This window comes from Anarrhichthys ocellatus, unplaced genomic scaffold (genome assembly GCF_004355925.1).
Source record: "Anarrhichthys ocellatus isolate YVR2014 unplaced genomic scaffold, GSC_Weel_1.0 scaffold2, whole genome shotgun sequence".
NCBI lineage: Eukaryota > Metazoa > Chordata > Actinopteri > Perciformes > Anarhichadidae > Anarrhichthys > Anarrhichthys ocellatus.
This window is the reverse complement of record NW_022280032.1, coordinates 12,554,169-12,581,412: the sequence shown is the minus strand read 5'-3', so window position 1 is coordinate 12,581,412 and position 27,244 is coordinate 12,554,169. Positions and strand designations below refer to the sequence as shown.

The 27,244-nt window shown below is 44.8% G+C and overlaps 1 protein-coding gene across 8 annotated transcripts in view; it reads right to left on the bottom strand.

Moving 5' to 3' along the window:
- frmd4a (FERM domain containing 4A) overlaps positions 1-27,244 on the bottom strand; it is a 95,901-nt gene that overhangs the window by 22,893 nt on the left and 45,764 nt on the right. For 4 of the 8 annotated variants that reach the window (XM_031864150.1, XM_031864158.1, XM_031864142.1 and 1 more), the window contains exons 2-4: positions 9,319-9,384; positions 4,440-4,534; positions 2,595-2,687 (exon numbers count right to left, since the gene is read on the bottom strand). In XM_031864150.1, coding sequence (XP_031720010.1) covers positions 2,595-2,687; positions 4,440-4,534; positions 9,319-9,384 — 254 coding nt within the window. Of the gene's footprint in view, positions 1-2,594; positions 2,688-4,439; positions 4,535-9,318; positions 9,385-11,848; positions 12,236-24,099; positions 27,239-27,244 lie in introns of those variants that run through there. The other 4 variants (XM_031864108.1, XM_031864117.1, XM_031864125.1 and 1 more) reach the window with 2 other exon arrangements.

Sequence of the window (27,244 nt, the reverse complement as noted above, 5' to 3'; positions counted from 1 at the left end):
GGTGTGAGCTCATTCCACAATCTGAATGCACACACACATAAACACGCACGCACACACACACACGGACTGAATGTGCACATGATGCACTCCACACATCACAGTCTGCCTCTCTGCATCATCAGCACTGTGTAGTGATTCCACATGCACATACAGTACTTACACACACACATACTGGAGAGAGAGAGAAGCACAGTAACCCACTTCTGGCAGAGTGGTGAGGAGGAAGCTAACATAATAATGCCTTCTAAATTTAGCCCATGGATGCATGCAGAGCCAGAGGGGGAGCTAGGAAGCTACTCATTGTTAGCTTTTCTCTGCTGGAAACGTACATCAAGATAAAACACACTAAACGCCGTGTGTAAATGACTTGATGCATCTCTACACGTGTGTGTAATGTGACGTAAGCACATGTTCCTATGAACACACGTGAGTGAATGTGTCGATTCGTGTGCTTATGAGTGTGAAGGTATATTGAGTGAGAGGGATTGTAGGAGGATCAATATTGGGAGGGCTTAAACCGCATTGCCAATTGAGCTGCAAGAGAGAACGTGAGGAGCCGTGTCAATATTCAGTGCGAACATTTAATTAAAGCCACAGTGTTGATGAGACATACACACACTGCCAGCACAGCAGCAAGCGTGCGAAAAGGGACCCGCGGAATCGGCAGGAGGTGGGCATCTGCCTAGCATTCATTGGGAACACAGGCATCACACAAATACCACGTAAGCATGCAAATACATGACGTGCATACACCTACGCAGGCACACAAACAAAACGCAGCCAGGCACACATATGCACACACAAAAAAAACATAAAGATTGTGCTAATGAAAACAATATGCTCAAATTGATAATAGATTCAGGCCTGACATTTGGGCTGACAGTTGTTCCATTATAGTCCTGAATCTGCACATGTATGTGTACGGGTGTCTAAGAAATAGGGTTGGATGTGTGTGTGTGTGTGTGTGTGTGTGTGTGTGTGTGTAAGAGGGAGGTGTAGTCAGTGTGACATTTGGATAGATTGAGGTTCGAGATTAGACTGAACTGTGAGGAAAAAACGGGGGGATGAAGCAGGAAAATGGTGTCAAAGTTCAAAATGTCACAGCACCACCACCATATCATCAAACAGCTATTAGTTTGTGTAAATACACACACAGTGACCCCCACTCTGACCATCACAGACAAACGCATACACTGTTGGTTTTTATGGTTCTATATCTCATATATCTCACCGTGACTATCGATGTAATTATCTAAAATAGCGGGGGATGGCTAATACGTCAGTAAGAGCAGCCAGATATACTTATCGGCACATCTTTTGGCTGTATCACATTGCACAATGACACCATTGTTCACTAAATAGGGTGAACAATACGTCTATGTGCTAAGAATACGATTTTGCTTTACAGTCACCTCTTTGTGTCACGGCGAGCTGAGTCGTAAATGTCGCCCTGGGAATGACTACTCGATGACATTGTTCAGCAGAGTTAATATGCGTCACGTTACTATGTTTGTTGCTAACCGAGGCTCGGTCCCTGGGGTGTATATGACATCATAGAGACATGTTGGGGACGGAGCGCAACAGCGGACCCCAAAACAAAGCCTTGGCTTTCCCTTCCGGGCTCGAACTGAGAATGTGTGTGTGTGTGTGTGAGTGTGAGAGAGAGTATTTTTGGGAGAGTGGGTTGGGAAGTGCTGTGCATTTTCATTTGAGACTATGAAAGATCGGAAATTTCTTCTAGGGTCAGGTGCCTTTTTCCTTCTTTTTCAATAGCCTGCTGAAGATACAACACCCTCATACACACAAACAAAGAAAAACACACACACACACACCAACACTTTGTGTGTCTGTCACAAATACACACATGATCCGGTGCATGTGTGTGTGAGTCCGGAGTGTTTCACATATCAGTGGGGCCATTGTATGAGCAGTGCAAAGGGCTGAGAGAGGAGTGTGGGATTGAAGAGGTATTTCATAGCCCTGCTGTAACAGGTCACAGAAGAGTTGGCTTTAACTGAGGAGATGCCTCCACTGCAGCAACAGCAAGAAGAGCACACTGCAAGGGCACCTGCAGTGGGCAACCTCATCGTTGGTTGGGTCAAGTAGCAGAATACTTTCTATTGACTAGTGAACTTTTCACAAGCGAGCAGCAACACCAGCCTTGTCTAAGTGCTTATATGTGTAAAAATGTATAGTGCTGACGAGATAGAAGAAATGATACGGCTTCCTCTTTGTATGGGATTCTGCCATCTTTGTTGGAGTACAGCACTTTGTAGTCCCCGCCAAGCTATTTGACAGGATTTGCATGCAGCGCATACTGATGAGGTCTAAGAGGCTCATGATTGGCTGAGGCCCTGTGGCGGGAGTTAAACACCAGTGTCAGAGCAATTTCACAGCGGCCTGTTATAACTAACCTCGTTAATCTGTTCTTATTACCGCATGAAGGCATGTGCATACACAAACACACATATACGTATGCACTCCCCCCCATCTTCCTCTCTCTCTCTCTCTCTCTCTTCCACACACATTCAATCAGAAACTATTGAACACTGTACGTGTAAGTTAGGTGGTTCATTTAATGAAGAAAGACTCACCTGACACAGAAGTAGAGGACAATGGGACCGGACTTCTTGGGGAACTCATGTTCTAATACCCTGCGGTCCAACTGAAGCCAACTAAAATGGCCCCTGATGAGACAAAAAAAAACACATAACAACAAATGAATGCTTTTGGCATTGAATAACCAACCAGGACACACAAAAACATCATCTACACACTGAACGTATTTTTGCTTCAGCCTCGCTACTTTTTTTCCTGTTACCATGTCTTCCCGACTGCCCCCCTCCCCCCTTTCCTCTCTTTTCTCTGTCTCCCTCCAACAGAGAGAGAAAACTGCAGAGACAGCTTGTCACCCTGGTAACCCTGCATGGTCTCCTGAGCAACATCTCTCTCAAACTCTCCCTCCTTCTGTCTCTGAATCTCTCGCTCTCTCCCTCCTTCTGTCTCTGAATCTCTCGCTCTCTCCCTCCCAAACGGCCTCTCTGACCACCGAGCAGTCAGAGCTCAGCCGTGTCCCGAGGCTCACGCAACAAATCTACACATCATAGAATAAGCTCCTGGGGGGGGGACGAAGACTGATGTTGCTCCGCTAGACTGACATTGGCTACAGTATGTGTCACAGACATGTAAATGCCATAGAGCAGAGGCCAGACTGGCATCAGTGGGTGCATGAGATAAGACAAAAGAAGAGAGAGAGAAAACAAAGGCCATGGCGATGTTTGCCTGTATGTAAATCAGTTGTATCTTTGCATGGCTAGTTCTGGACTATGCTGTGGTGCTGCTGTCTTCATAGGTCACCGAACACAATAAAACTAATTTGAATGTCATTTTTGCATTTCAAGCACAGTTCTTGTTGCGATCTCTCTCACGTACAGAGACTTGTGACCCATTGCTAGCCCAGAGCACAACAACCGTAGCCTCATCGTAACATCAAAACCCTTTTGATCATACCTAAGTTTATAGTTCACCATGAGATTCATATTTTCACGTGAAAAAGAAGTGAAAAGTGAATCTATTTTTTTTTTTGTTCATTTTTAATTCGAAGAGCCATTTTATTCCAAAATAAACGTACACAAACAAAAGTAAAACACTGGAAATTCATTTGGAGAAAATCAGGCCAGAAGCAGCAGACACATTTACTGTAAGATTTCTCAGCCCACATTTTGAAATGAAACCATGTAGTGGAACCTGGAGTTTTTTCATAGTGGTGATTTTGTTCACGGTGCAGCATCGTGCTAATGTTAACTTTATGTATTTGACATACATATAGTTAACATTATGCCAATTGTGACATTGCCATTTGTCTTTTTAAAATAAGTGAGTAAATAGAATTTGATGTGGAAACGAAAATAATCCTGTTTTATGTAACAAATATTAGACGAGACATGTGGAAACACATTGAAAGCACAAATATTTTAAATGAGTAAACCCGAAGCAGAAATCAATTAAATGAGGTTTGGCTTTTTTGACGTAGTCGGAAACTAAAATTGCGACACATTATGCTTAAAACTTGAATTCTCAATTTCAGTCTTTCCATCTCTGTCATCTCTGACTACAACTGTGCTGATCTTGGTACCATTGGCATTCACAGGTTCACAGGTTTTCTAAGACTAAAGAAACATATGAACATGTTCACACACTGCACACTTTACTTTGTTTAGCAACTGGTTGCACCAGAACTCTGATATGTTGTCTGCTTCTAGTACAATATGTCCCACGTGTTGTTACAGAGTGTACCTGCTGATCGTCTGGAGTTAGCTCTGATATTATGGGGAAGCGTTGACGAACCCAATCCAACAAACAAGATAAAGTGAAGAGACAGTCCTGGGCTACTGATACACCATGTGCAGTAATGGCATTACTATTTCAATGGGACTTACGTTTCGTCTGTGTATGCAATTCCAAAGTACTCCTTCTCCTTGAGGTTGAAGTGAGAGGACACAAGGTCCAGCAAGTCCTTAGCCATCAGCTTGGGCTGCAGGGGGGACAGAAACATTAGTATTGCTCTGCTTATGTTTGCATTAGTTATAACTTTCCCTGTGTGCGAGTGTACTGGTTTATCACACTGCACTTTAATTGGAACAAGTACATGTGTACAGCTTTATGTTAATGTCTTCTATCAGCTATTGCAATGACTAAGCATTCTGACAAACACTGTGAAAAAGAGGAAAAGAGCAAGAGAGGAGGAGATAAATGAGGGAGAGAGAGAGAGAGAGAAAGATGGATGGAGTGTGTGGATGTTGCTGACAGTGCAGATACCCTGCCCTTCCCCTCCCTCCTTTTCGCCCGTCTGACCCAAACCTCTACTGCAGAGTCATGGCTCTGGGCTCAACCACTGTATAGTATGGAGGGGGCTGCAGCTAGCATAAGAGCTATCTAACTCGTTGATACTGTGGAATACTGCCCAAGCTATATATGATGACAACCTCCATTCATCACAGAGCTCAGAGCATGCAGAGCATCTTCAAGCCAAGCAGAGGCCGGGGACCGCTGCCATATGCTGATGGGTTGAGACATCCTGAGCAACAGCACGGCCCCACCCTGAGGTTAACTATGGGTGTGCCTCGCTGCCTACACACTCATTACACACACACACACACACACACACACACACACACACACACACACACACACACACACACAAATCTGCATGCACATATTCACTTAAGAGCCCATACAGTATACAACATCCAAGCATCCCACTCATAACACAGAGGAGGTACGCATGTGCTGTGTACACGTGACAACAAGAGGAATGTGTGCATACATATACTGTTTGCAAACACACTCACACACACACACACACACACACACACACACAGCTACATGTGCCATAGTGTGCACATTCTTAACGATCTCCCCCTGAGGTCCTGTACTATCTACTCAGTGCACAACTAGAACTTCAGTGACAGAAGCTACTGAGAGCTATTTAAAGACAGGAAGGTGATGTCATGCGCACAGCAGGCATACACGCAAACACACACACATGCATGCACAATATCACACACACACACACACATACAACTCCAATGACCTAGATCTCATACAAGCACGACGCCTACAGTGATCCCGCAACACAAAATAGCTCTGGAGAGGATAGCAGTGAGAGACGCTAACATATACGCTGATTCTGCCTTATATGTGTCACATACAAGTGTTAGACAGAAAACAACATGGCTACCGTACCAGCTGATTCTGTCTCTTTGATCTTACCCTCCAACACAACCCTACAGCATTGGTAAACAGGAGACTACCATTCTGCTATGTTAAGGAATATTGAGGTTATCATTAAAAAAAAACTTTCAAATGCATATTCACATTAAGAAAGATCAACGTACTTCTCAATGTGCAAAATGTGTATTTATACTACGGTTGTATGTAGTTTAAGTAATTCAATTTCTGACCTTAACTGTCTGACTCTGAGAAAACTACTCTGGTAGTCCCGTCCATACTAAGACGGGCTCTTTTGTTTCTCCAAATGGAAGAGGAGCACACGTTCTCTTTGAAGCACTCAGAAACGTTTTAGATGTGCAAATGTTAGGTCTGGAAGCAGGCTATCTTTATAGTATTAGCAGAAATACATGTTTTGGTTCAGTCTGAGACACATACAGCCATGGTCTCTCATTACCCCACAGCAGTTGATTAAACAACATCCATGCCACCACAGCATAACAAACAATGAGCAGGGGGACAAACGGACGAATAGAGTAAACTGTTAGAAAGGGGATATGGAGATGAAATGAGCCCCAGATACACAGTAGAACATCAGAAGTGCACGTCTACAGATGGAAAAGAACAGAAGGACCCCTCTAAGGTTAAGCTGAGCTCCTTGCCTCGCCATTGTTATGAATACCAAGCAGACTGTAAAAACCACATGGGCCGCACTGGACAGTATAATTGAGTTCGGCTCCCACTTCAAGTGACGACTCGCCGCTTCCACGCACGTACACACACGCACACACACACACACACACACACACATCCTGGCGCTGCAGCTTATCTGTGAGATGGCAGATCCCTAACGGATGTGTAATAATGTTGTGGAAGATACCAACAGCGATACGGACGGTGAATGACAGCTATAAAATATGAAAGTGATATGACACGCTGAACACACACGATAACTGACGCACACACACTCCAGACATATACGGGCAATGCAGACACATACAAATACACACACACACACACACACACTATGGAGCCATCCATCAGACAGTCTCTGCTAGCTCAGACAGCATTACTGCTAATAGACATTCAGCCCGGTGCTTCCTCAGCAGCACCGATAATTAACAGTATAAGAAATACAGGGAGGTGCAAGTGAGGAGGAGACATTCTAACGCCAAACTCCCACACAGGTGACAAACACACAACAGTAGCTCACTTGCCTTGCTGGCAGCAAGTCACGGCCCAATCTCTGCAAACAGCTAGTCAGGCCCTTGGCGCCTTCAGGATTGCTCAGATTTATGGGACGCTAACTGATTTACCAGTGCCAGTCCTTAGGAGTCCAAGGGTGGGCAAGGAAAAGGGTTTTAGCCTGACATGTTGTAATATTTAAACTAATACTTTACAGTGTACAGACTTGTGCTCTATAGCGTCTTACCGTTTGACAGTAAAACCCCCCTGACTCTTTATTAATGTACAGTTCTTCACATAAACATTGGACTGGAAGGGCAAGCCTCTTGCACAGCTGACTGCAATACCACATTCCCTCTTCAACCTACCCCACTCTAGCCTTAGGGAGTGATAGCCATATGACTGACATATATATTTTCAGCTGGTGGTGTATTTGGCGGTTAGCTTCAATCTTTACGGCCTTCTGGCACATAGTTCCCTGCCAATGAGGTGTTGCTCCATAAACAAACCACAGAGGACACGCTATCAAAGGCAGGAGGAAGGGGGCGAGGAAGAGGAAAAAAGGGGAATGACACTTGAGGGGATTAAACAGCTGGTCAATGTTACAAGTCAGTGACAGAGCAGAGATGCAGCCCTTTCAGAGGCTAGCCGGACGGTGTGCTTGGCGTGCTACAGGAACTTCACTGAAAACCACAACAGGACTGACTTGACCACACTGCTGTTTAACGATCAACTGAAGTCAAGAAATATTTACACTGCTTGTGAATTATGATCACCCTTTCAAGAAATCCTTTTTTTTTGTTCTGACTGATTGGTTCACCGGAAAACTAAGAATAACATCCGAATTATCTGTGGTCCTACAAACAAATGACTGGCCTCTTGTACATCAACAGCAGTTTCCTGATTTATATGACAATGGTTTGTTTATAACATCCCCTCATTTCTCTCTTGCTAATACCATCGCCAGACTGTAAAAAGCCCATTCGTCACATTGTGTATATTATGTGGTAAACAGAACAGATTTTCTCCCTCACAATGTCTTCAAGTTTCTGTAATATACGACTGTTTTTATTAGACTCTACAAGTCTCTTTTTGTGTATTTCCTTATTGTTTCCTTTCTCGATAGCCAAGAGGATGAAGAATGAGCGGAGGAGAGGATGGATGGGTGAGATACGGAGCTGCTGCAGCTGTATTTGGGAGATTTAGAAGGAGACAGAGTGGAGGCACGTGAAGGCAAGCAAGGAGCTGAGAAAAGAAGATATGGAGAGTGAGGAGTAGAAAGTCAAGAGAGGTGGAGAGAGAGAGAGAGAGAGAGAGAGAGAGAGAGAGAGAGAGAGAGAGAGAGAGAGAGAGAGGTAGAGGGGCAGAAAGAAGTACCAATTTGAAAGAGAGGATCAGTTCAGGCAGAGTAATCGAATCAGAAAGTCAGCAGACCTCTCCTCAACCCCCCCCCCCCTCTTCTCTCTATTCCCATCACTTTAGTGTCATCTCCCGTCTCTCCACTCCTGAGCTCTCATCTCACTTTTCTCTCTCCATCGAAACCTCCTGCCTCAATCTTTCTATTCTCCACTTGCTCGTCTTCTCATGTTCCGGGGCAATTACCTTCTTTTGTCTTTCTCTCTTTTTTTTCCAGCGGAATCAGGTAAAAGGTCAAAGGGGGCTAAGGGAGGTTAGGAAGAGTGGGAGGAGCCTCTAACGAAATGCTTTGAAACCAAACCACGAGAGAGGCAGATCTACAGTAGTACATAACAGGGTAGAGGGGCTTTGGGTGGCTAACAAGGGAGTGACGGGCGTGCTGTGGGTGCTGCTGCTTTTGGACATTACTGCAGAAAGGGCCTGCTGGGAGGGTTGAAGGCTGAAAGTCGGGGGAGGGGGGCAGCATGCTGCTTAGTTTTTCCTGGACGTTGTGGAGGATAGGATGGAGCATTGTCAATTACACAGAGACATTTGTAGGACAAGGGGGAACATTGCCAATTACACAAACAGTTGATGTTTTTTGTCAGATGATTTGGGGCATTTCCGAGGCATTCTGGGAAGACAGTAGGGACGGGTGATGGAAAATGAGCAGTGAAGCAGTGAGGCTTTCTGTTTAGGATATTGTTAGAACTGCATTAGGTCTGCATTGGGATGCATAGCTTCTACAGGGAGAGTAAATCAGGGCAGGGTCTGCACGCTTGTGTGTGTGTGTGTGTGTGTGTGTGTGTGTGTGTGTGGAGAGATCAGGTGAGCATCAAGAAAGAGCAAAGTCACCTACTGCCGACCAAATTTCCCTAGGTCGGCAGTAATTGATTCCCTCGGGACGGCAGACATCACTTCTCCCTCGCTCCGAGGAAATGAGAGTCTGCAAAGAGAGAAGGAAGAAAGAGGAGGAAGAGCTAGAGGGCAGGAGGAAGAGGGACTCACCTGAACAAGGAGCTCCAGCTTCCTGTCGTCCAGGAGATGGACCTGACATCGCCTCCCCTCCGTCATCTGAGAAAAGAAGACAAAGGGATGCTCGTTTAATCGATCTATTATGCATTACACGTTATACAGATACAAACGCAGGGTTTCAAATGGGTCTCCACTGATGCCAATGATACAAAGAAATGTACTTCCATTTCCATTTAACGTGCTTTGTGGCAAGCTAGGCGCGTATATGTGTGTGTTATCTCAGTGAAGTCCTAACAAGGTTAGCTGACGTAACTACACAATGGGCCAATAGAGACAACGTCCCTTCCTCGCTGACATTTCTAGCGTTCCTGCTTGACCGGAAATCCAGCAGGAAATCCATTACGGACTCAAGGGCCACAAAGAGCGAAGCTGCTTGCTGACAACGTGTCAAACAACGAGTGTTTGTCTGTGATGTGGAAACAAGTTTTGCTTAATAGAGCTGCAAAAAGACGATAATATCCGTCTCCCAAGTTCAGGCGTAAACACTGAGCAGGTGCAATGATGAAACAGTCAACTGTGGGAAAGTATGCACCACATACACACCAGTTAGAACAAACATTTCACGCGAGCTACGAAGCCAATTCTCCAAACCTGTCTGAGCGTTTGCAACAAGACTATGGTTTAAAATGAACTCACATATGAAATAAAGCCAAGCATTTCCAGAGAAGATGTACCAACTATGCCGGAGTCTTTAGCACGTTAGGGTCTGTTTGTCTGTGGTGGTGTTTTCAGCACATGTGGAGTTTCTCTAGAGGACCCTGAGGAACACAAACACTCCTTGGCTCCTCCCACACTTCCCTCACATCTGGGAGATGGGGAGGGACTCCCAGGGGGGGGAGGTGTGTGTGTGTGTGTGTGTGTGTGTGTGTGTGTGGAGGGGTAGGAAATGTTGGGAGAAGAGAGGAAAGGTTGGAGAGACATCCTCATTGTCAAACATTTAATGAGAACTCTCTCCAAAACATCAGACGCCGTAAACACGAGCACAAGCGTAACCGGATTGTAACTCTCAAATTACTCAAACTACTCAAATTGGTCACCTGAGGCTCCTGCAATTTAGTAAGGGTGTGTCCACAACGGGCTTCTATACTTTCTCACCGCTCAGCTTGCATCCAGGTGGCAGGTTGGAGGTGAGAGTTTAGCAGAGAGCTGAAGATACCGGAGAATGAGAGGGAGAGGAGGAGTGACAGAGTTGTGTCTCAACACTCATCCCTGTGTGAACTCTGCTGGATGATTACTGGTGTGTACATGTGTATGTGTGGCTTCTAGCTACTTTGAAAGGTTTGGTTTACCCTCCCACTCACCATTGATCTCTTGTGGTTTGAGGGTTTAAGATTGGGTGCACCTGTGCACACAGTGACTGACACACACACACAATATTGGCTTTTGTTATTATCTCCCACCCTCCTGTCATGGACTTACACAACCTTTCCAAAACGTTCCATGTTTATACTGTATACAGTGATTTTAATTACTGCCATGACAACAAATATAGGTACAATAACAACCCAGAGATGGCGAGTGTGTCAAATGTTGATTGCAAATGTATTAGACTGTGTGCAAATATTTAATTTCTGAAAGCATTTTGCTGGCTCAACGAATCTTCGTCATCTTTGTCTTTATAAAGCTTTGACATGTGGTGGCAAGACTATAGTATACAGACCAAACATCTTAATTTAGGCTACAGAATAATTTAAACTGCAATGCAGATAGTGTATACATATACACACACACACACACACACACACACACACACACAGGCACTCTGCCTGAGACACCTGGGAATAGTACAAACCCTAACGTCAAGGTAACAAATCACTGCCTTGAGGCTAAAATTAGGCAGCCCAATCTGGCAGAGACAGACGCTTATTGGTTTTAGTCATAGAATTCACTTTGTGGTATTGGACACATGCTACTGAGTTTCTATCCACCATGAAGCCAAATGTAATAAAGTTTCTATGAATAGCTTCTTGTCATTACACTGTGTTGAAAAAAGAAAGAAAGTGTGGAATATTGCTGCACCATGAGACCCATTGTTATTTGCAAAAAGCCTTTTTTTTTACCATGCCTAAAATCCTAAAATCAAATATATTTGCAACATCTTGACTCTGACCTCTAACGTATGTTGTAAACATGACGTTACATTGTAGCTACAGTGAGAGAAACATGGGCTAGAAACACATGTGGTGTTGGCAACGTCCCCTTGTCCCTGTGTGTGATTCATGCTGTGCGTAATCCACCAACATTTCTGACCCATTACTAGTCAGGTTTCAACTTGCATCCCCGAGCCTGACTCACTGGCAAGAAACGGTGAAATTAAAAGACAAGACATGCAAATGACAATGTATAAAGCGGCCATTTTTTCAAAAAACGTTTCATTGTTTCGCTTGAGCTAACACCTAAATTACAGAGGCGCGCGCGCACGCACACACACACACACCCACACACACAGTTGTCAGTGATGCTTTGGTCAGTGCTGGCGATAACGTTGTCATTAGTTAGTTACCTTGCAAACAAACGCTCTCTGCGAGGCTCCCACACAAAACCGGCTCCAGGTGGAGAGACAAAAAAAAATACAAATAATTAATCCCAGAAAGAAACGAGTCTTGTTACTGCCAGAAAATCGTCAAAAAACACGCTTTTCCCCGGCCGGCCTAGGGGAGGAGGCACATCAGCATCCATGTTAGTGACCATTAGTTAACGTTAGTTACAGCCGACGCAGCTCACTGTGTCTCGTATCCTCCAGACGCCACAGATACGTTACATCTCACGTCTTCGCCATTCAAGCTGGAGATAACTCGGCGCTAATGAACGGCGACTGCGGAGCGTTTTGCAAGGCTGGCTTCTCTCCCTCCTTCCGAAAGCAGGGCGCTTCTCACGGGGCTAGTCCCGGTTGACCAACACTCCCCCCCCCCCCTCTCTCTCTCCGCGCCCCGCGCACACAGTGTGTGTGTGTGTGTGTGTGTGTGTGTGTGTGTGTGAACGTGCGGATAGCAGGAGACCGTACCAACGGTCAGCAACCGAGGGGGGACGACCGGAAGAAATGGCTAAAGGTATCCCAGCCTGCCTTCACTTGCCAGCTATGTTTCTCGCTGTCATCGGAGTTGCTTCAAAAACACGGGGAATAATGGAGGCAAGATGTGGGGGCGGGGAGAGGAGGAGAGGAGGAGAGGAGGGGACATTTTCTGCAGCAACTCACAGCCATGAGAAACTGCAGACCTCTCTCTCTCCCTGTGTGTGTGTGTGTGCGTGCGTGTGTGCTTACAAACCCAAACAGACATCTGTGTCTGCAGAGCACGCCAATAGTCTGCCTTTAAAACAATGCCCTGCTGATACATAACAATGAGCAGTGATCACAGTCTGCCTACTTTATTAAACCAGCTGTACCTTCACAAATGCAGGCTTTGTGAGGGAGAAAGAGTGAAAGACTCTTTCCTCGCATGTCTTGTTACTTTGGCTATACATTTATATGCCAAGCCATGTGTATGTTGATAGATTTCCATAGGCCTGAAATGGTTAAATGTTTCTGCTAAATCCCTGGTCTGGTCTTTCTGTCTCTTGCTCTCCTTCCCTCTCTCCCTCCCTCTCTCTCTCTCTGGAGCTTGTCACTTCCTGTCTGCACTTTTAAAACACAGATCTTCTTGCTCTCAGGTTTGGGTTGCTTGAATGATTCCTGGCATTCAGTCCACTGCAGCCGTTGGACTGACTTTTTTTTTTGTGTGACCTAAATTGGGCTTCTGTGTTCACCTTACACAGCTGGAGCAGCAGCCGTTGAAACCACCAAGTTGTTAACATCAGTCCAGTTTTTGGTTCCATAAATAGATACTAATGTGTGCTGTGAAGGCAGGGCTAGGCCTATATACTGTCAATACAGACTTTGAATGACTCTGCAAGCATAGGCTAGTCTGCTTTCTATTATTGTGTTACAACATACAACAGTAGTGGTAATCCCCACAATATGAAAACAGCGTGAGGCGCCACATGTAGCACATGTACAGCATGCACACATCTTCCGCTTAACCGTCGGCATCGGGGATAATCGGCCATTTGTTGACTAAAGACAACTTCAGCTTAACTTTTCAGATCTCTTTCATAAATACAGTTTGCCATAACCAACCTGTAGTTGCACCGTAGTTGAAATACGACAGGCGGTTCATAATCTTAAATTTGCATGATTCAGCAGAAATCTCTTCCCAGACATTAAGCTATACAAAGATGCAAAAAACATTGAATGTGCTTGGCTTGAACAGTTTTGTTGCTACCATAGTTTATGCTGCAGGCCCACAATTCAGCTTACTTCGCCGAATGTAGAAGGTCACATCCTTTCCCCTCCCTGCTGGATTTTTCTGTTTCTGGATAATTTTGGCCTGCTCCAGACACCGGAAAATGGCCTGTCCAACTTAAACATCTCCAGATGATTCTTTCCTTGGCTTTAATACATGCACCCGTCCCTCTTTCGCTTTCTCCGGTCAAATACATATCTCCCTTTATTGGTAACTTCCTCAGTTGGCTATCACAAGAGCCCTGTTGTTTGACCAATGCAAGGGAGGGAGACAGAAGGGGACAGTGGGGGAATGGGGTAAAACTGACAAAGACTGAAGAAGAGGGTACAAAATAAATTGCAGCAGGAGGATCCTTAACACTTAAACTACACAAGCTTATGAATAATTAGTTCCTGTTTGGATAGGAGTAATGGATAGGAGCCCCAGAAAAGCTGAACAAGAGGGAGACAGATTCACAGAAAAAGCCCGAGAGTAGAAGGAAGGAAGCAAGGCAGGAAGGAACAATAACAAACAGCTGTGATTTAGTGAGCCTCTCTGTCCGATGCTCTTGCACCTTAAACTTCCCGATACATGGTTACCTTTCAATGACCTACAGAGCGTGTTTCCGAGAAGCACAAGGTGAGAACCACTTAAAGGTGTGACATATCTGGGCCCTGACAGAGCCTTGTTATGGAGCCAGTGGGCTTCTATTCTGGGCAGAGGTGTGGTCGTAATGAGGTGCTGATCTGGTGTATTTCTATGGCGTAGGGCTCCAAAGGGGAAAGATCTGGATGGGTGAGGTGGGTTTAACAGACAGGTGGGTATTAGAGTCGGGTTTTAGGGTCGAGCAGGGGTACAGGGTTGATGGTCTGTGCTGGAAAAGGTATATTGGTGGAATGTGATATAAACAGTGCTGAGTGGTTAATTGAAGCAAGATGGAGAATCTCTTTAACCCTGACTGTGGGACGCTGCGGTAGGCAGTTAAAGACTGACGCACACACACACACACACTCTCTCCATGCTCTCCCTCTCTGTCTGTCTTTGTCTGCATCTCTCTCATATTCATGGAGACTAAACAAACACACACTCTTAAACACGTCACTTTGAGAGCAAGCGTGGTCTGACACAAGCAGTCCTGAGGTGATTTATGACGCTGAGATCATTGTAGCTGAATAGGCTTTCATGACCCTTCGTCAGTTTTAATGCAACAGTATCTGCATGTGGTGCAGATTAGGTTACAACCCAAGATTCAGCAAAACACACTCTATTCTACAGTTTTAGTTGAATGGGTTATTGAAAACCTGATGGAAAAATAATAGCGGGGCCAAATCCATCTTCTCCATCCAGTGCTTTATGTAGCAAAGTGAGACGGAGCAGGGAGGGTCATGGAAAGGCAGCCAGGAATGTCTAGAGAAACGACTGACCGAGAGAGATCTGTTTTGTTTGTTCAAGTGTGTATATGTGTGTGTGTCTGTGAGCTCCACCCTCCCTGCCCGTGAGTGACTTTGGGACTGAAATGTGGTTCCAGTTAGAGCGTTTTTAAAATCAGAAACACACTGGCACTTCAAAGAAACTGGAGATATTTCTGTAGCCAACTCTGCTTCGTTCCTGTTTTACTACAAAGCACCATTCCCAGACTTTACCCAAAAATCTCTCCCATTTGTTCAGGACACGTTTCCCCACATTTTTTTACAAAGAATCACAACTTTCTCTAAACACCCCATTGGCGCTTTTTATGGGAACAACGCTTAAAGGCGTTTCAGTAGGCACAATGAAGACATCAGGAATCATGCTTTATAGTAGTTTCTGTGTGATCCAAACTTCCCTTGTGCTGAATCCACACAAAGTCCATCTCTGCCTCAGTTCTACATCGCTGTCCTCTGCATCCAGAGGAACCTCGACCCCCAATGAACTGCAAAGAATCAGGAACTGTCTCTTGGCTCATGCTGAAAAGTCCCAGATGTACAACAGACTTCTTACACATGCATTACACATCTATAGCTTGCTACAGATACAAATATAAATGGGTATGCAAGAGAAGTCATATATTAACTGGAGGTTCTCAAAATAATATGCAAAATAATGTCCAAATTGTGAGCCAATGGTTTGCACTTTGCAACAGAGACATAATGACTCTGTTGTGTGTTTGAGAAAAACAATAAAAGGGGTGAAGAAAACAGAGGAAGGCAGAGAGATACTATTTTGTATTGGTACAGTCAATTTGAATATGTATTGTAGTCATAACAGTAACAACCTCGGCTTGTTCTTGATAAATTCCTGATGGTCTGAAATTCTTGTTTTCATATATTCAGAGTTCCCACTGATCACATTGTCAGATCTTAAAATAATGCGTTTTTTTTGGAATAACCAGCACAACTCTATCATTACTATAACAGAGAGTAATGTAGTATCATATTGTGCTGTAAATGTAATCTCTTTTTAAGCTGACAACTATTAACCTATCCATTTAATAGACTGCTATATTGGACCCTTCTACTCTGCTAGGCCACTGGTTTAATGCTCACATCCTTCCTCTTTACTCACTTGTCTCCTTTCTCTCCCTCTCTCGATCCATATTTGTTTCTGTTTCACTGATGCCAAAACAAAACTGGCTCAAATAGATCTACATGTGTGCACACATGCACTCACATATAGCCAGAAGTTTTATATATATATATAATACAGAAAGCTCTAAAACAGAACCACAGCAAATGTCTCCCTTGGCGACATACAAGCAAATATCAGCCTTCCATGGGCACAGTGCGATGATGCTGCGCCACAGTGTGTCGGTTCGAGAGCAAGTCACCACTGGCCACTTTTTGCATGCTGCCAACACTTTGAATGTGTTTGCACCTGATGCTCACTCATGTCTTCTTTACATGTTTTTTTATGGGGATGAGCTGCATTGAAAATAGTCAAAACGGATTATTCCACTTTGCCCATTTTCCAAAGGAAGGACAAGCTGCCTTTCTTCCACGGCTCATGATTCCCTCTCTTTCAGTCTTTGTCCTTTACTGACAAGGGTTGGACATTCCTTAAATTCCAGTCCAACGGGAGCAGTTGGTTGATAAAGACATTACGGTTGCGTGTGCCTGTGTGTATGTCTGTGCCTCTGAAAACGTGGCCATACATCTACTCTGTGTTTAGGACGAAATGGATATGAGATGATTCAGTAACCGAAGTAGCCTCCGAGGAAGAACAGAGGACAAAACGTTAGGAGCCAGAGGGGGAGCCAGAGCGCCGACAGCCAAACAAGAAGAGCAGAGAGGTTCAGGACAAATAGGTACGAGTGATGTCATGTCTTTCATCTCAATGAAACACAGTCTTAGTGATCATGGGGTATGATCTGCAAGGATTGAGGTTGTCAGTGTGTTTGTGTGTGTGTGTGTGTGTGTGCATGTGAGCCATTCACAGGGGAAGGATCTTTTACCTGTCCACCTCCTCTCTTCATCTATAATTTACACAGTGAGAAATCACTGTAGACCTGAGTGACCCTGTGTTCACTGATACTCCTGGCGATGCATGCAGAGAGACAATGTGACGTAGAACGGGGTATTTGGTTTTGCAGAGCTAATATGTGTGTGCGTGTGTGTGTGCGTGTGTGTGTGCGCACACATGTGTATGAGTGTCTGCTCTCTTTTGCCCGTAAACCAATTGAACCTTGTTGATTGATGAGTCTTCATCCTTGACCTCTCTTTATCTGCTTACTGCTTCTTCTGTCTCTCTTTCGGTCTCTCATTAACAAATAAACACACACACACACACACACACACACACACACACACACACACACACACTGCTTGTGGCCTTAACTCAAGGGCACTGTGTACTGCAGAGCGGTTGAACTTCAGTGGCCTCCATCCCCTGTCCTGTGACTGGATAGAATACCAAACACTCTAATCATTTAGCAGGCTGAATATTAAACAGTCCTATCTGCAAACTCCTATGTGTGTGTGTGTGTGTGTGTGTGTGTGTGTGTGTGAGAGTGTGTATCTGTGTCATAGTCCTAATGTATTCCGCCATAAACATGTACCATGAGACCAGAACAGCAGGGGAGAGGAGAAAGGGGGTTTTGGGTTAAACGCGCCCAAATCCTCTCTCTTCTTTGCAAATTTTGCCTTTGCGTGCGTGGGTGTGTGTGTGTGTGGGGGGGGTGTCGGCCATCAGGGAATACAAAGACCCTCCAGGCTAATTACGGAGACAGCCATAGAACAACATCATTCAAGGCACCGGCTTTACGGGAGCTCGGTGAGCTTCCATCCACATAATAACTCTTAGGTTTTAAAAGCACTTTCTTCTTAAGCTGAGACCAGCACTGTCAAGCACACACACACACGCACACGCACACACACACGTGTGACCAGCCTCACTCCCCCGTGCTCTCCAGCCTAAGATGCAAACAAAAGTTGTCATGACAACTTTCCGGGAGATCTAGCCGTCTCTGCCACACACACTCTGCCAGAAATGTAGGGCACTAAGAGGAGGAGGCCCTGTAAGTGAATGCTTAGAGACTGTAACAGGCAAAGATATGACCCAGAGGTATAAACCTGAAGTAAAAAGGCATGCTATGAATGTCTCCCTCACAAAGAGATTCAATCCGGTTGACGACAGTATCGTGATCCCTGAATGGCAAAGACAAGGGAATCCTTTGCTATAGTCAACTTATACTCCCAATTTTACTAAGACAGAACCCCCTTACCCTACACTCCACCCCCTAAAACCTCCCCTTGCTCCTCCTCAGGTGACGTAAGAGGGTTCATGTGCAAGAACAGGATAGGGACAGGTGTATAGAAGAGAGACACAACCACACACTTTAGCAGTGAAGAGAGCGAGGCAAGGGATTCTGAAAAGGGTAAAGCAGACAGGTAGGACAGAAAACTGGAATAAAGTGCAGATGAGGCAGGCAGACAAATAGAGGCAACATAATAAAGGAAACAGAAGCTGTGGAGAGATAAGAGCAGACGGTGTGAACACGCTGCAGCCTCAGACCTTTCGCTCATCTTCCCCCAGGATGATGTCTGACGTATTCTACTGACAGATAGAGGAGTGAAAAGGAGCTATAGGTCCCTCCACAGGCTCTGTCCTGCAGCCTGTCTGGCCTGCCTCCACTGTGCTATGCAGTCGGGATTTATCCCTTCATTGCTTTGGCTCGATGTGACTGTGCTCCATTACTACACACTTGATTCCTCTGAGACAGGGTAATGAAAAATGACCCAGCTCATCTGCAGGGAGAGCCCTTTGGCAAGTGTGTGGTCTGTGTGTGTGTGTGTGTGTGTGTGTGTGTGCAATGTCCAAAGGGAATCCCGTCATTGTAAAGGTATTGAATGTCTTCCATTTGGCCATTTGGCCTCGGTGGGAGCCAGAATCTGAAGGTAGGAGGTGGAAAGCTTTTGCTCAATAAATACAAACACCTGATCAATCATGTAGCACAGTGACAGATGAGAACTCATATTTTAGCTTTAGTGGTCAAATTTGTTGAAAGCTTGTTCCGTGTGTTATGGTCCTTGGAAACCTTGAAATTCATACACACCCACACACACACACACACACACACACACACAGACACACACATATTGTGACAGCGGAGAGGAGGCTCTTGTTGTCAACTGCGAAGTTGTGATTCAAGGAAATTACATTTCCTGACTCACATCTGAAAGTTAATATACACAAAAGTCTAAACCTCTGTTCGGTAAACATGTGGACCCACTGCTAGAGGATATAATATCTACACAAACATGAGGATCTGGGAGTCCCTGAGAGGGATTTCCTCAGATATTCATCAGATTCCCCTAGTAATCCTTCGGGATTACCATTCTATACTCAGGCCCTAACCTCTGAACTTAAAACATCATAAGCCCTTATATCCCCATCACTAATGCCACAGTTAAACACTTCACTCAATACAGGAGGACCACCTCAAAAACCTTACACATCATGAACACTCTGGCCACTCAGTTGTGACTCTGGCCACGACTCAGACACACTTACAGGATTTAGAGGGATACCAGCCAGATGTCTCAAGTAGGCCGCTCAACCATTGCCCGCAGCAAGATATCGCAATCTTTGTTTTATCAAGTTTAACATCTGAATAGTCTCCAACATGGCAACTGATATTGGGGGAAAGTGTTCATATCTGGCAATCTTTTTAAATGGAATCAACAACACTGTCAGTAAGTCTTATATCGTGAATATTTTTGCATGTCATGTGATTTCCCTTTTGCTAAATGCCAAAGCAGGAATAACATGCTCTTGATTTTATTCAATTATATGCCTTAAATCAGAGAATCCGAGTAGTCCTCTGGGAAGACTGTGTGGTACGCGTGTGAGCATGCAAACGCCCGTAATTAATCAAGCGAGTGGTCGTCCAATCAAGCAGTGTGCCATATTCACACATTACCAGAGAAATTAGATTCCAGCTTGGCTTAGAAGCTTATGGTGCACAGTAACTAAATAACACGGCACATGAGGGAGGAGGGGTGTCGTGCTTTAAATGTTTAACATGCAACAAGCCTGCACATCACAAAGAGACTAGTCAAACACATCAATATCAAAGAAAATATGATAGGGATACAGTTTTTATCATGGTTTATGATTTATACAGTGATGAGAAGATTGTTTCCCATTATTGAACTTTTGATGAATCTTCACAGGAAACTTTTTCTTAAATTCAGACATCAACAAGCCTGGCCCCCTTTTCTCTTTCACACACATTTACACTCACACACTTGGTAGTTGATGAATCTGGGAATGGAGCAGTGGAAATGTTTTCCAGACCAACTATGCAAATAAGACCTTCTCCCAAGGGAGACACTGTAAACGGCTTCAACCACCAACAGAATCTGCAGAGGGGTATTTGTGTGTTCGTGAGTGTGCGTCTACGCAGAGCTATCAAACACAAACATGCCTCCAGGCTAGTTGCAAACAAGTTAGAAAATTACAGAAAAAAATAGAATAAACAAAGCTGTGGAAAAATTCAAGACAATGTCCGTTCTGGCCCTCAACCCCTCCCGTCACCGAACGTCTCTCTGACGGTTCTGGGAAAGTATTTTCTCACACAGATCCTGACTTTGGCAATGAGTACAAAGATGGCTGCCAGACAGGAATAGTGATCAGGATTCTTCAGTAGGGAGTCACTAGTTCAACTTCAACCTCCATCCAAGAATGTCTTGGCTGGAAAACAAGGAAAAACGGAATAAGGCCGGGAATTAGCGAGGACACAGAGATTTCCATTCTGGATATTTGCCTGCCTGTCATGAGTCTAGTTATTGACATCTGCTTCAGTGGAATACGAGAACAAATGGAAGGTATATTGAACATGAGAGCAGAGAGACTTAACAACCTGAACTGTGTACAGGCGTGTCCTGATTCTGGGGAGCTGCTGGCACTCAATGTGGACCGCTCTTCCAAGGAAACCACTTGCTTGAAAACACCACGGTTTGACTGAGCGCCCGCAGCTTATCAGACCACAAACAAAAGATGTAACAGAATGGACACAAGTGATCCAGCTCCTAGACAGGGGGGGGGGGGGGGGGGGGGGGGGGGTTGTGTATCTTGGTTATTTCAGATCTGTGCTGCTGTGTCTCTGCTTCGTATCATAATGGACTGGGACTCGTCAGTGGGAAAGGAATATGGTCAGTGACAGAGCTCCTCTCACAGGAAGCAGGACCAGATGAGCTTAGTGGGAGTAAACTGGCCTGGATTTCAATCCTAAATATGATGCAGTAGAGCCTACAAGCTAACAGAGCAGTGAGGTCTAATGAATATGTATGACAAATGTGACATAATGCAACATTTTAAATATGTATTCAACTTTTCAGTGGAGCTGCGTTGCTAGGAAACAGCTTGGATGTAAGTTTATTTGACACCGAGCAGAACCAGCTTCCTGACAGCAGCTGATATTAGCACGCACGATAACAGGAAATAAACTGGGTCTATCTAGGATACGGGGGTGTTGAACACACTCGGGATGAGTTTTGCTTAACAAGATGTCACTTCACATTCTGAGGAACAAAATGATGGCTTGTAGTAAGTCTTGTGAGTTGCAGCACTGTGATGATTACAGGTAAATAAGGAATTCTTGCAACTCAGGGGAAGTCCAACCACCTGTGTTTACTATAGTCCCTGCTTCTTCCCCATGCAGGATATCCTGCCTTTGGGATGGGGTTGGGTGATAAGAAGGGGGGCTGGCAGGCGAAAACATGAAATCAATGCGACTGGAAAGCAACTTAAGAAATGACACAACGCCATAATTACCCAGAGACACTGTCTAACACGGCACAGCAGAGCACTGCCCTCACACGCCTGACAGTACTAACCCTATTTAAAGGGTCATACCACCAGAGGAGAACGTGTGACCGGAGGCTGTTGAGTCAATAGTACTCAGTCTGATGTATGAAAGTGTGAACACGCCACTGCGTTCTCTCACGAGAGGAATACGTGTCCGTGTGAGCAAACAACACTTCAGAAATGTTGCCATGCTGCTGGTTACTGTAACGCCACAGCTCAATCACGCAGGGTGCTGCTCCACCTAACAGGCAGAGCGCTAAATGATCACATCGACGTATACGTGTCAAACACTGGAGCGCAGTGAAATATCTGGACCGGGGTCCTGATTGAATATGTATGACTACTGGTGATGGATGTCTTCTCCAGTAAGAGTTGAAAAGAGAGTAGAGAGAGTTAAATAAGAAATGAAGAAGTAATTTAAGTAGGAAAAAAAAGAACAGAAATAGTGTCAGAGAGGAAAAAGCGAGATAAGAAAACAGTTTTAGGTCAGAGTAGAAATGTATTTTTATTTCAGGATGAGAGAAGAAGGTCGAAAAGGATTAAGTGAGAACAGGTTGTTAAAATAAAGACACTGTTAAGTCCTCTCTCTCTCTGTCTCTCTCCTTTGTGCGTCTGCCAGTTGTGTGAGGCTGAGTTTCTCATTAACAATAATAGAGGAAACCGGGCAGAGAGGCAGTGCAGTGAGCCAGGGATATCCCCGTCCTGCAGCCTGACACACTGACCCCTCCTTCCCTGCTTTTGCAACTCGCTCCACTATTAACAGCTCTACCTTGGACGGTACCACTTCGTCAAGCAAGACGGAGACGTTGTTTGTAACTAATCCAGAGGATGTTTGAGAAAGTGTTAAAACTCCTCTGTTTGGAATGTGTTTTAGAGAGGCCTCTTCCAGACATGTGTGCGTCTCTAAACCAGGAGGGGGTGTTAAGGATGGGTTTGTCTTAGCGAGGTCTGGTATATTATTTCAGTTTCCTCTGATTGTGTTGCCCTCCCTCAGGATGCTTAAACTTGGGAGCCACATGAAAACACATCTGAAGACAAAAGTTGGAATAACAATCCAGTTTATTCCCCTCTTGAGAATAAAGGAATCAGAGCAAAAGGACAGGAAAAGGCAGACGGTGTGTGTGTGTGTGTGTGTGTGTGTGTTATTTAAGTTACTCCACTGATGCTGTAGGATGATTTTGTGCTATGCAGTCCAGTGTGTGCTTTTTGGTATGTAGCAAGAGGCCCAAAGAGTCTGTCTCTGTGAGCCTGTTGTGGGTTTGTCCTGGTAGTGCCAGCTGCATCCAGGGCAGGTGAGACGCCCGGGGAATACTAATGGCTCCATGAAAGGCCTGAGTACCGATTCAGACACGGCGAAGAGAATACTGATCAACCGTTTTGCTGAATCACATCTAGACAAACACAAGGCCCAAAAGACACAGTTTATTTTGATAAAAACAATTTAAATATTTAATTCTACTGTGAAACTGTTCTTTTGCGGCACACATACACATATAGTGCGTCACCAGAGTTAGATTAAACGTGTGAGGCGATGGAGGCATGGCGACTGACCAGACAGCCTATAAAACAATGTCTGTGTGTGTGTGTTTTGTGTGCAAGCATCCCCCTGTCACATAGAAACACTTACCAGCTTAGCAGCTTAGTTACCGGCTCCTTTATAATGACTCTAGCAACACAACTTCCTGTTAAGGGTGTGCATCCTGAGAACAACTACTACTTCAACAGAACACTGTACACAAGGACAACAGCGTAAAGCACAACAGTGTTTTCTGAACTTGGCAGGACAACTCTCCACATCCACATGTGTGTTATAAAACTATGTCAGCATGCGTCCCATTTCACTGGCAGGTACACTGCCACTACATGTAGCCCAGTTCTGTCCTCCAAGCCTAAAGAAACAAATGAGTCATGTTTAAACCTGCCCCTGTCTCTGTCTGTCCCCTGAAGGATGTACCTGGCCTACAGTACATCATCTGTTCACGCCGTGCCTCTCTCCTTTGGTCCCAAGCCTGGAATCATTCATTCATAACTGTTTCCTACAATGAACATGCGTCTCCACAAAGCTTGAAGACAATAGGTGGTCGCAAATGTAATCATACTTCTAAATTAAACTTGCAATAAATTCCCATTTTCAAGGGTGCCTGTTGAAATGCTATCAACACATGCACATCTAGGTTATGTTTTTTTGTGTAAGTGAGGAGCAGCCTACCTGGTAGAGTGGCCTTGGAACACACCTGTGTGTGTGTAAGAGATGCATGGGTGCAGGAAGGTTCCTGGCATGCACACGAAGACGTCGGAGGGCTGTTGAGGTGAGAGTCCACAGCAGACCCTGCCGAGTACAGACCGCCTCGTCTAGGCCCATCAAGACCGCCTCCATTACGTCCCTGACTACACGCGCTCTATGATGAGAGCCACAACTCCAGAGGTACGCACAGAATAGTAGTATGATTTTGATATCAATGAGATATCCACAGGTATCACATTCAACTTTATTTGCACAGGTGAGCCATTACAGATAAAATCCACAAATTGCCAATGGCAATTAGAAGGAATTAGCCTTTATTGTCCTCCTGATGCCACTAAGCTCCAGTGGATAATAAGTGGGTCATCTCCAGAGGTAAGCCTGGCAGAATATAGTCTCCTCTCCTGCCTCTGCCCCTCTCTGTCCTCTCAGTCTCTCTGGGATCTCGCGGCCCGATGTCTGCTAGGTCAAACCCTGCTGGTCCTTCTGTCCCGGTCCCACACAGCTAGTGGTCCCCGCTGACTCTTTCTTTCTTCCCCCTCTCTTTTCTTCTCACTGATGCAAAGCAAACTCCGTCCGTTGGTCTGTACGCCACAAACACAAACATTCCCACTAAGGAAATGCAGCTGGTCTCTTAGTCTCCCTGAAGGGTTTTTAAAGTGATACGCACTCTCATACTGCAGCTCACATGGAGAGCAACCAGTCCAATGTCGGAGAGGAGAACAGAAGACACTCTCTCTCTCTCACTGTCTCACACACCTGGTCAGACTGGACACCTTCAGGCTTAAAGAAAACACACAGCCAATCACATGGTCATATTCACAGAAAATCCTGATATTTGGTCTCCAAACTCACGAGCTACGAACTCCAAAACATTACCCTCGCATGCAAGCATGTAAATATAATTGATTACATCCAACTTTTGTATTTGAGATATAAATCCAGTTTGAAACACATCTTACATTTGCAACAATGGCCACACGGAGGCAATACAACCCCCACATATGACCTGTGCCAAGCCTACAGTCTGCGTGTGCTTTCTTGCCAGTCTGTAATAAACTCTTGGCTTAACAGCGCTGCTAAAACAATACAGCTTACATGATCAATGTTCTCTGTGTTGTGTGCGATATCGAACACAAACATTTTTTTCTAGTTCCAGCAGCCATTTCTTGATCTTCTGGGTCACTAGGGATTCCTTAGATGTCAGTCTAGACATTGAAAAAGAAAAAAAAGCCCAAATATCCGATGGTTTTACGCAGCCAAACTGATTCACTTTCCCACTTTCCTCAGAAAGCCTTGATCAATAGAAAATTCAATAGCTCTGTGCTGTACAGTAATTCTCTGCCTTCCTACCAAACCCAATCTGACTGTAGGTGGATTAAATGCTCTTTTATAGCCCACTTTGATTCATGGAGGGGTTTATTGATGCAAGAGGTCACTCCTCTACTGCTGCTCTGGTGTGTGTGTGTGTGTGTATCTGTGCATACAAATTGTTCCATGGTGCTTATGCCATGTGTTTGTTACTGAATGCCACATGAACATGAGTAAGTTACTGCCGTGGCATTAATCAAATATAGTGCACAAAGTAAATATGAACAATTGTATTTACTTCTCTTTGTATGTGCCACTTTCGGTCTGGCTCTGTATCTTCCACAGATGGCTAACTGAATGGATTGCACAATAATCCTAATCCTAACCCTTACCCCGATAATGCAATAAGGTTGCATCTCTTAAAATGTACTTCATTTCACCGACCACTTGCTCCAAGATCCCTCGTTCCACAGCACCGGTTTCCCTCCTCTCGATCTCAGGGCCTCCCATTGCTTTCTCAGCGGTGTCTTGAGAAACCCACGAGGAATGTGTGGCATTCCTATAGTGTGAATTTTCCAAAATGAATCACGGTCACATCTCCGCCACTGTAATTTACGAGGGGTGTAAATATTTGCTGTGGTAGGGAGGGAGGGGGGGCGGGAGGTTAGGTATGACAGTGCACTGTTCCCATGATTCTATGTGTGTGCAATGTCCCGCTGAATCCTGGGAAAGGTCACACGGGCCCTGTGAAGTAAACAGTCAGTACAAGAGTGTCAGCTGGCTGGCTGTTACCATAGTAACAAGACAGAGAGAAGAAGACACTATCTGCCGAGTGATGGACAGGAATTTAGAGCCAAACAGCAGGATAGTTCGTTCTTCCTCACATGCATTCATCCACATTTTGATGACAAATAAACTTCAAACCTGTACAGGAAAAGGAGTAAACTTTCTCTGCTCCATCTGCTGCTCTCTGCATTCTCTTCCTCTCTCTAACTTTCCCCTGCCTCCATCTCTCTCTCTCTCCCTCTTTCATCTCTCCCTCATATCTCTCTCTATCTCTCAATCTTCCTTCTGCTCTCTGATCTCCACTCAGGCGTGTTATATTAGAGTGCAGGCAAGTCAGAGAGAGAGAGAGAGAGAGAGAGGGAGAGAGGGAGAGAGAGCAGTGGAGGGAAATGGGTCACAGACACTATAAATTCACAAGACCAATCTCAACTGAGGCACTATGGCCCACAAATTCACAAAAACAGTTATGTACAAGACAGGAGAAAGTGGATAAGACACACATGAAAAGTTCTTCTGACAATAGACCTGGCATCTGGCTTCGGCAGGCCTCATTTTCTTATAGGCTCAATTGCGGCACAACCACCCACACACACAAACACACACACACCACCTTCACAGTGACAGAGATTATAAGTGGCATAGACCCAGTCTGAAATTCAATTCCGATCAGTCTAGTTTAATGTGATTGTATTAGAGGTGCAAGCTGAAAAATCAATAAGAAAACGTAACACGGCTCGAGAGGGGGGATGAAAGCAGGGAGTACCTTTATGTTTATGTGTGTGAGAATGTGCACGTGCATGAGCTCTAGTTTTCATATGTGTGCTTGGAATAATTAAAAGATACTGTTAACTGTGCACGCGTGCAATGAGAAGCCCCCACGATGACACAAAACCTTTGAAGTATCAGAACTTGTTAGTCTCTTAAGTATAGAAGTTGACCTAGTTCATGTGTTATATGCTGTAATAGTTTATACACACATGCACAAAGGAGTGTACACTCAGGAAAACACGCACAC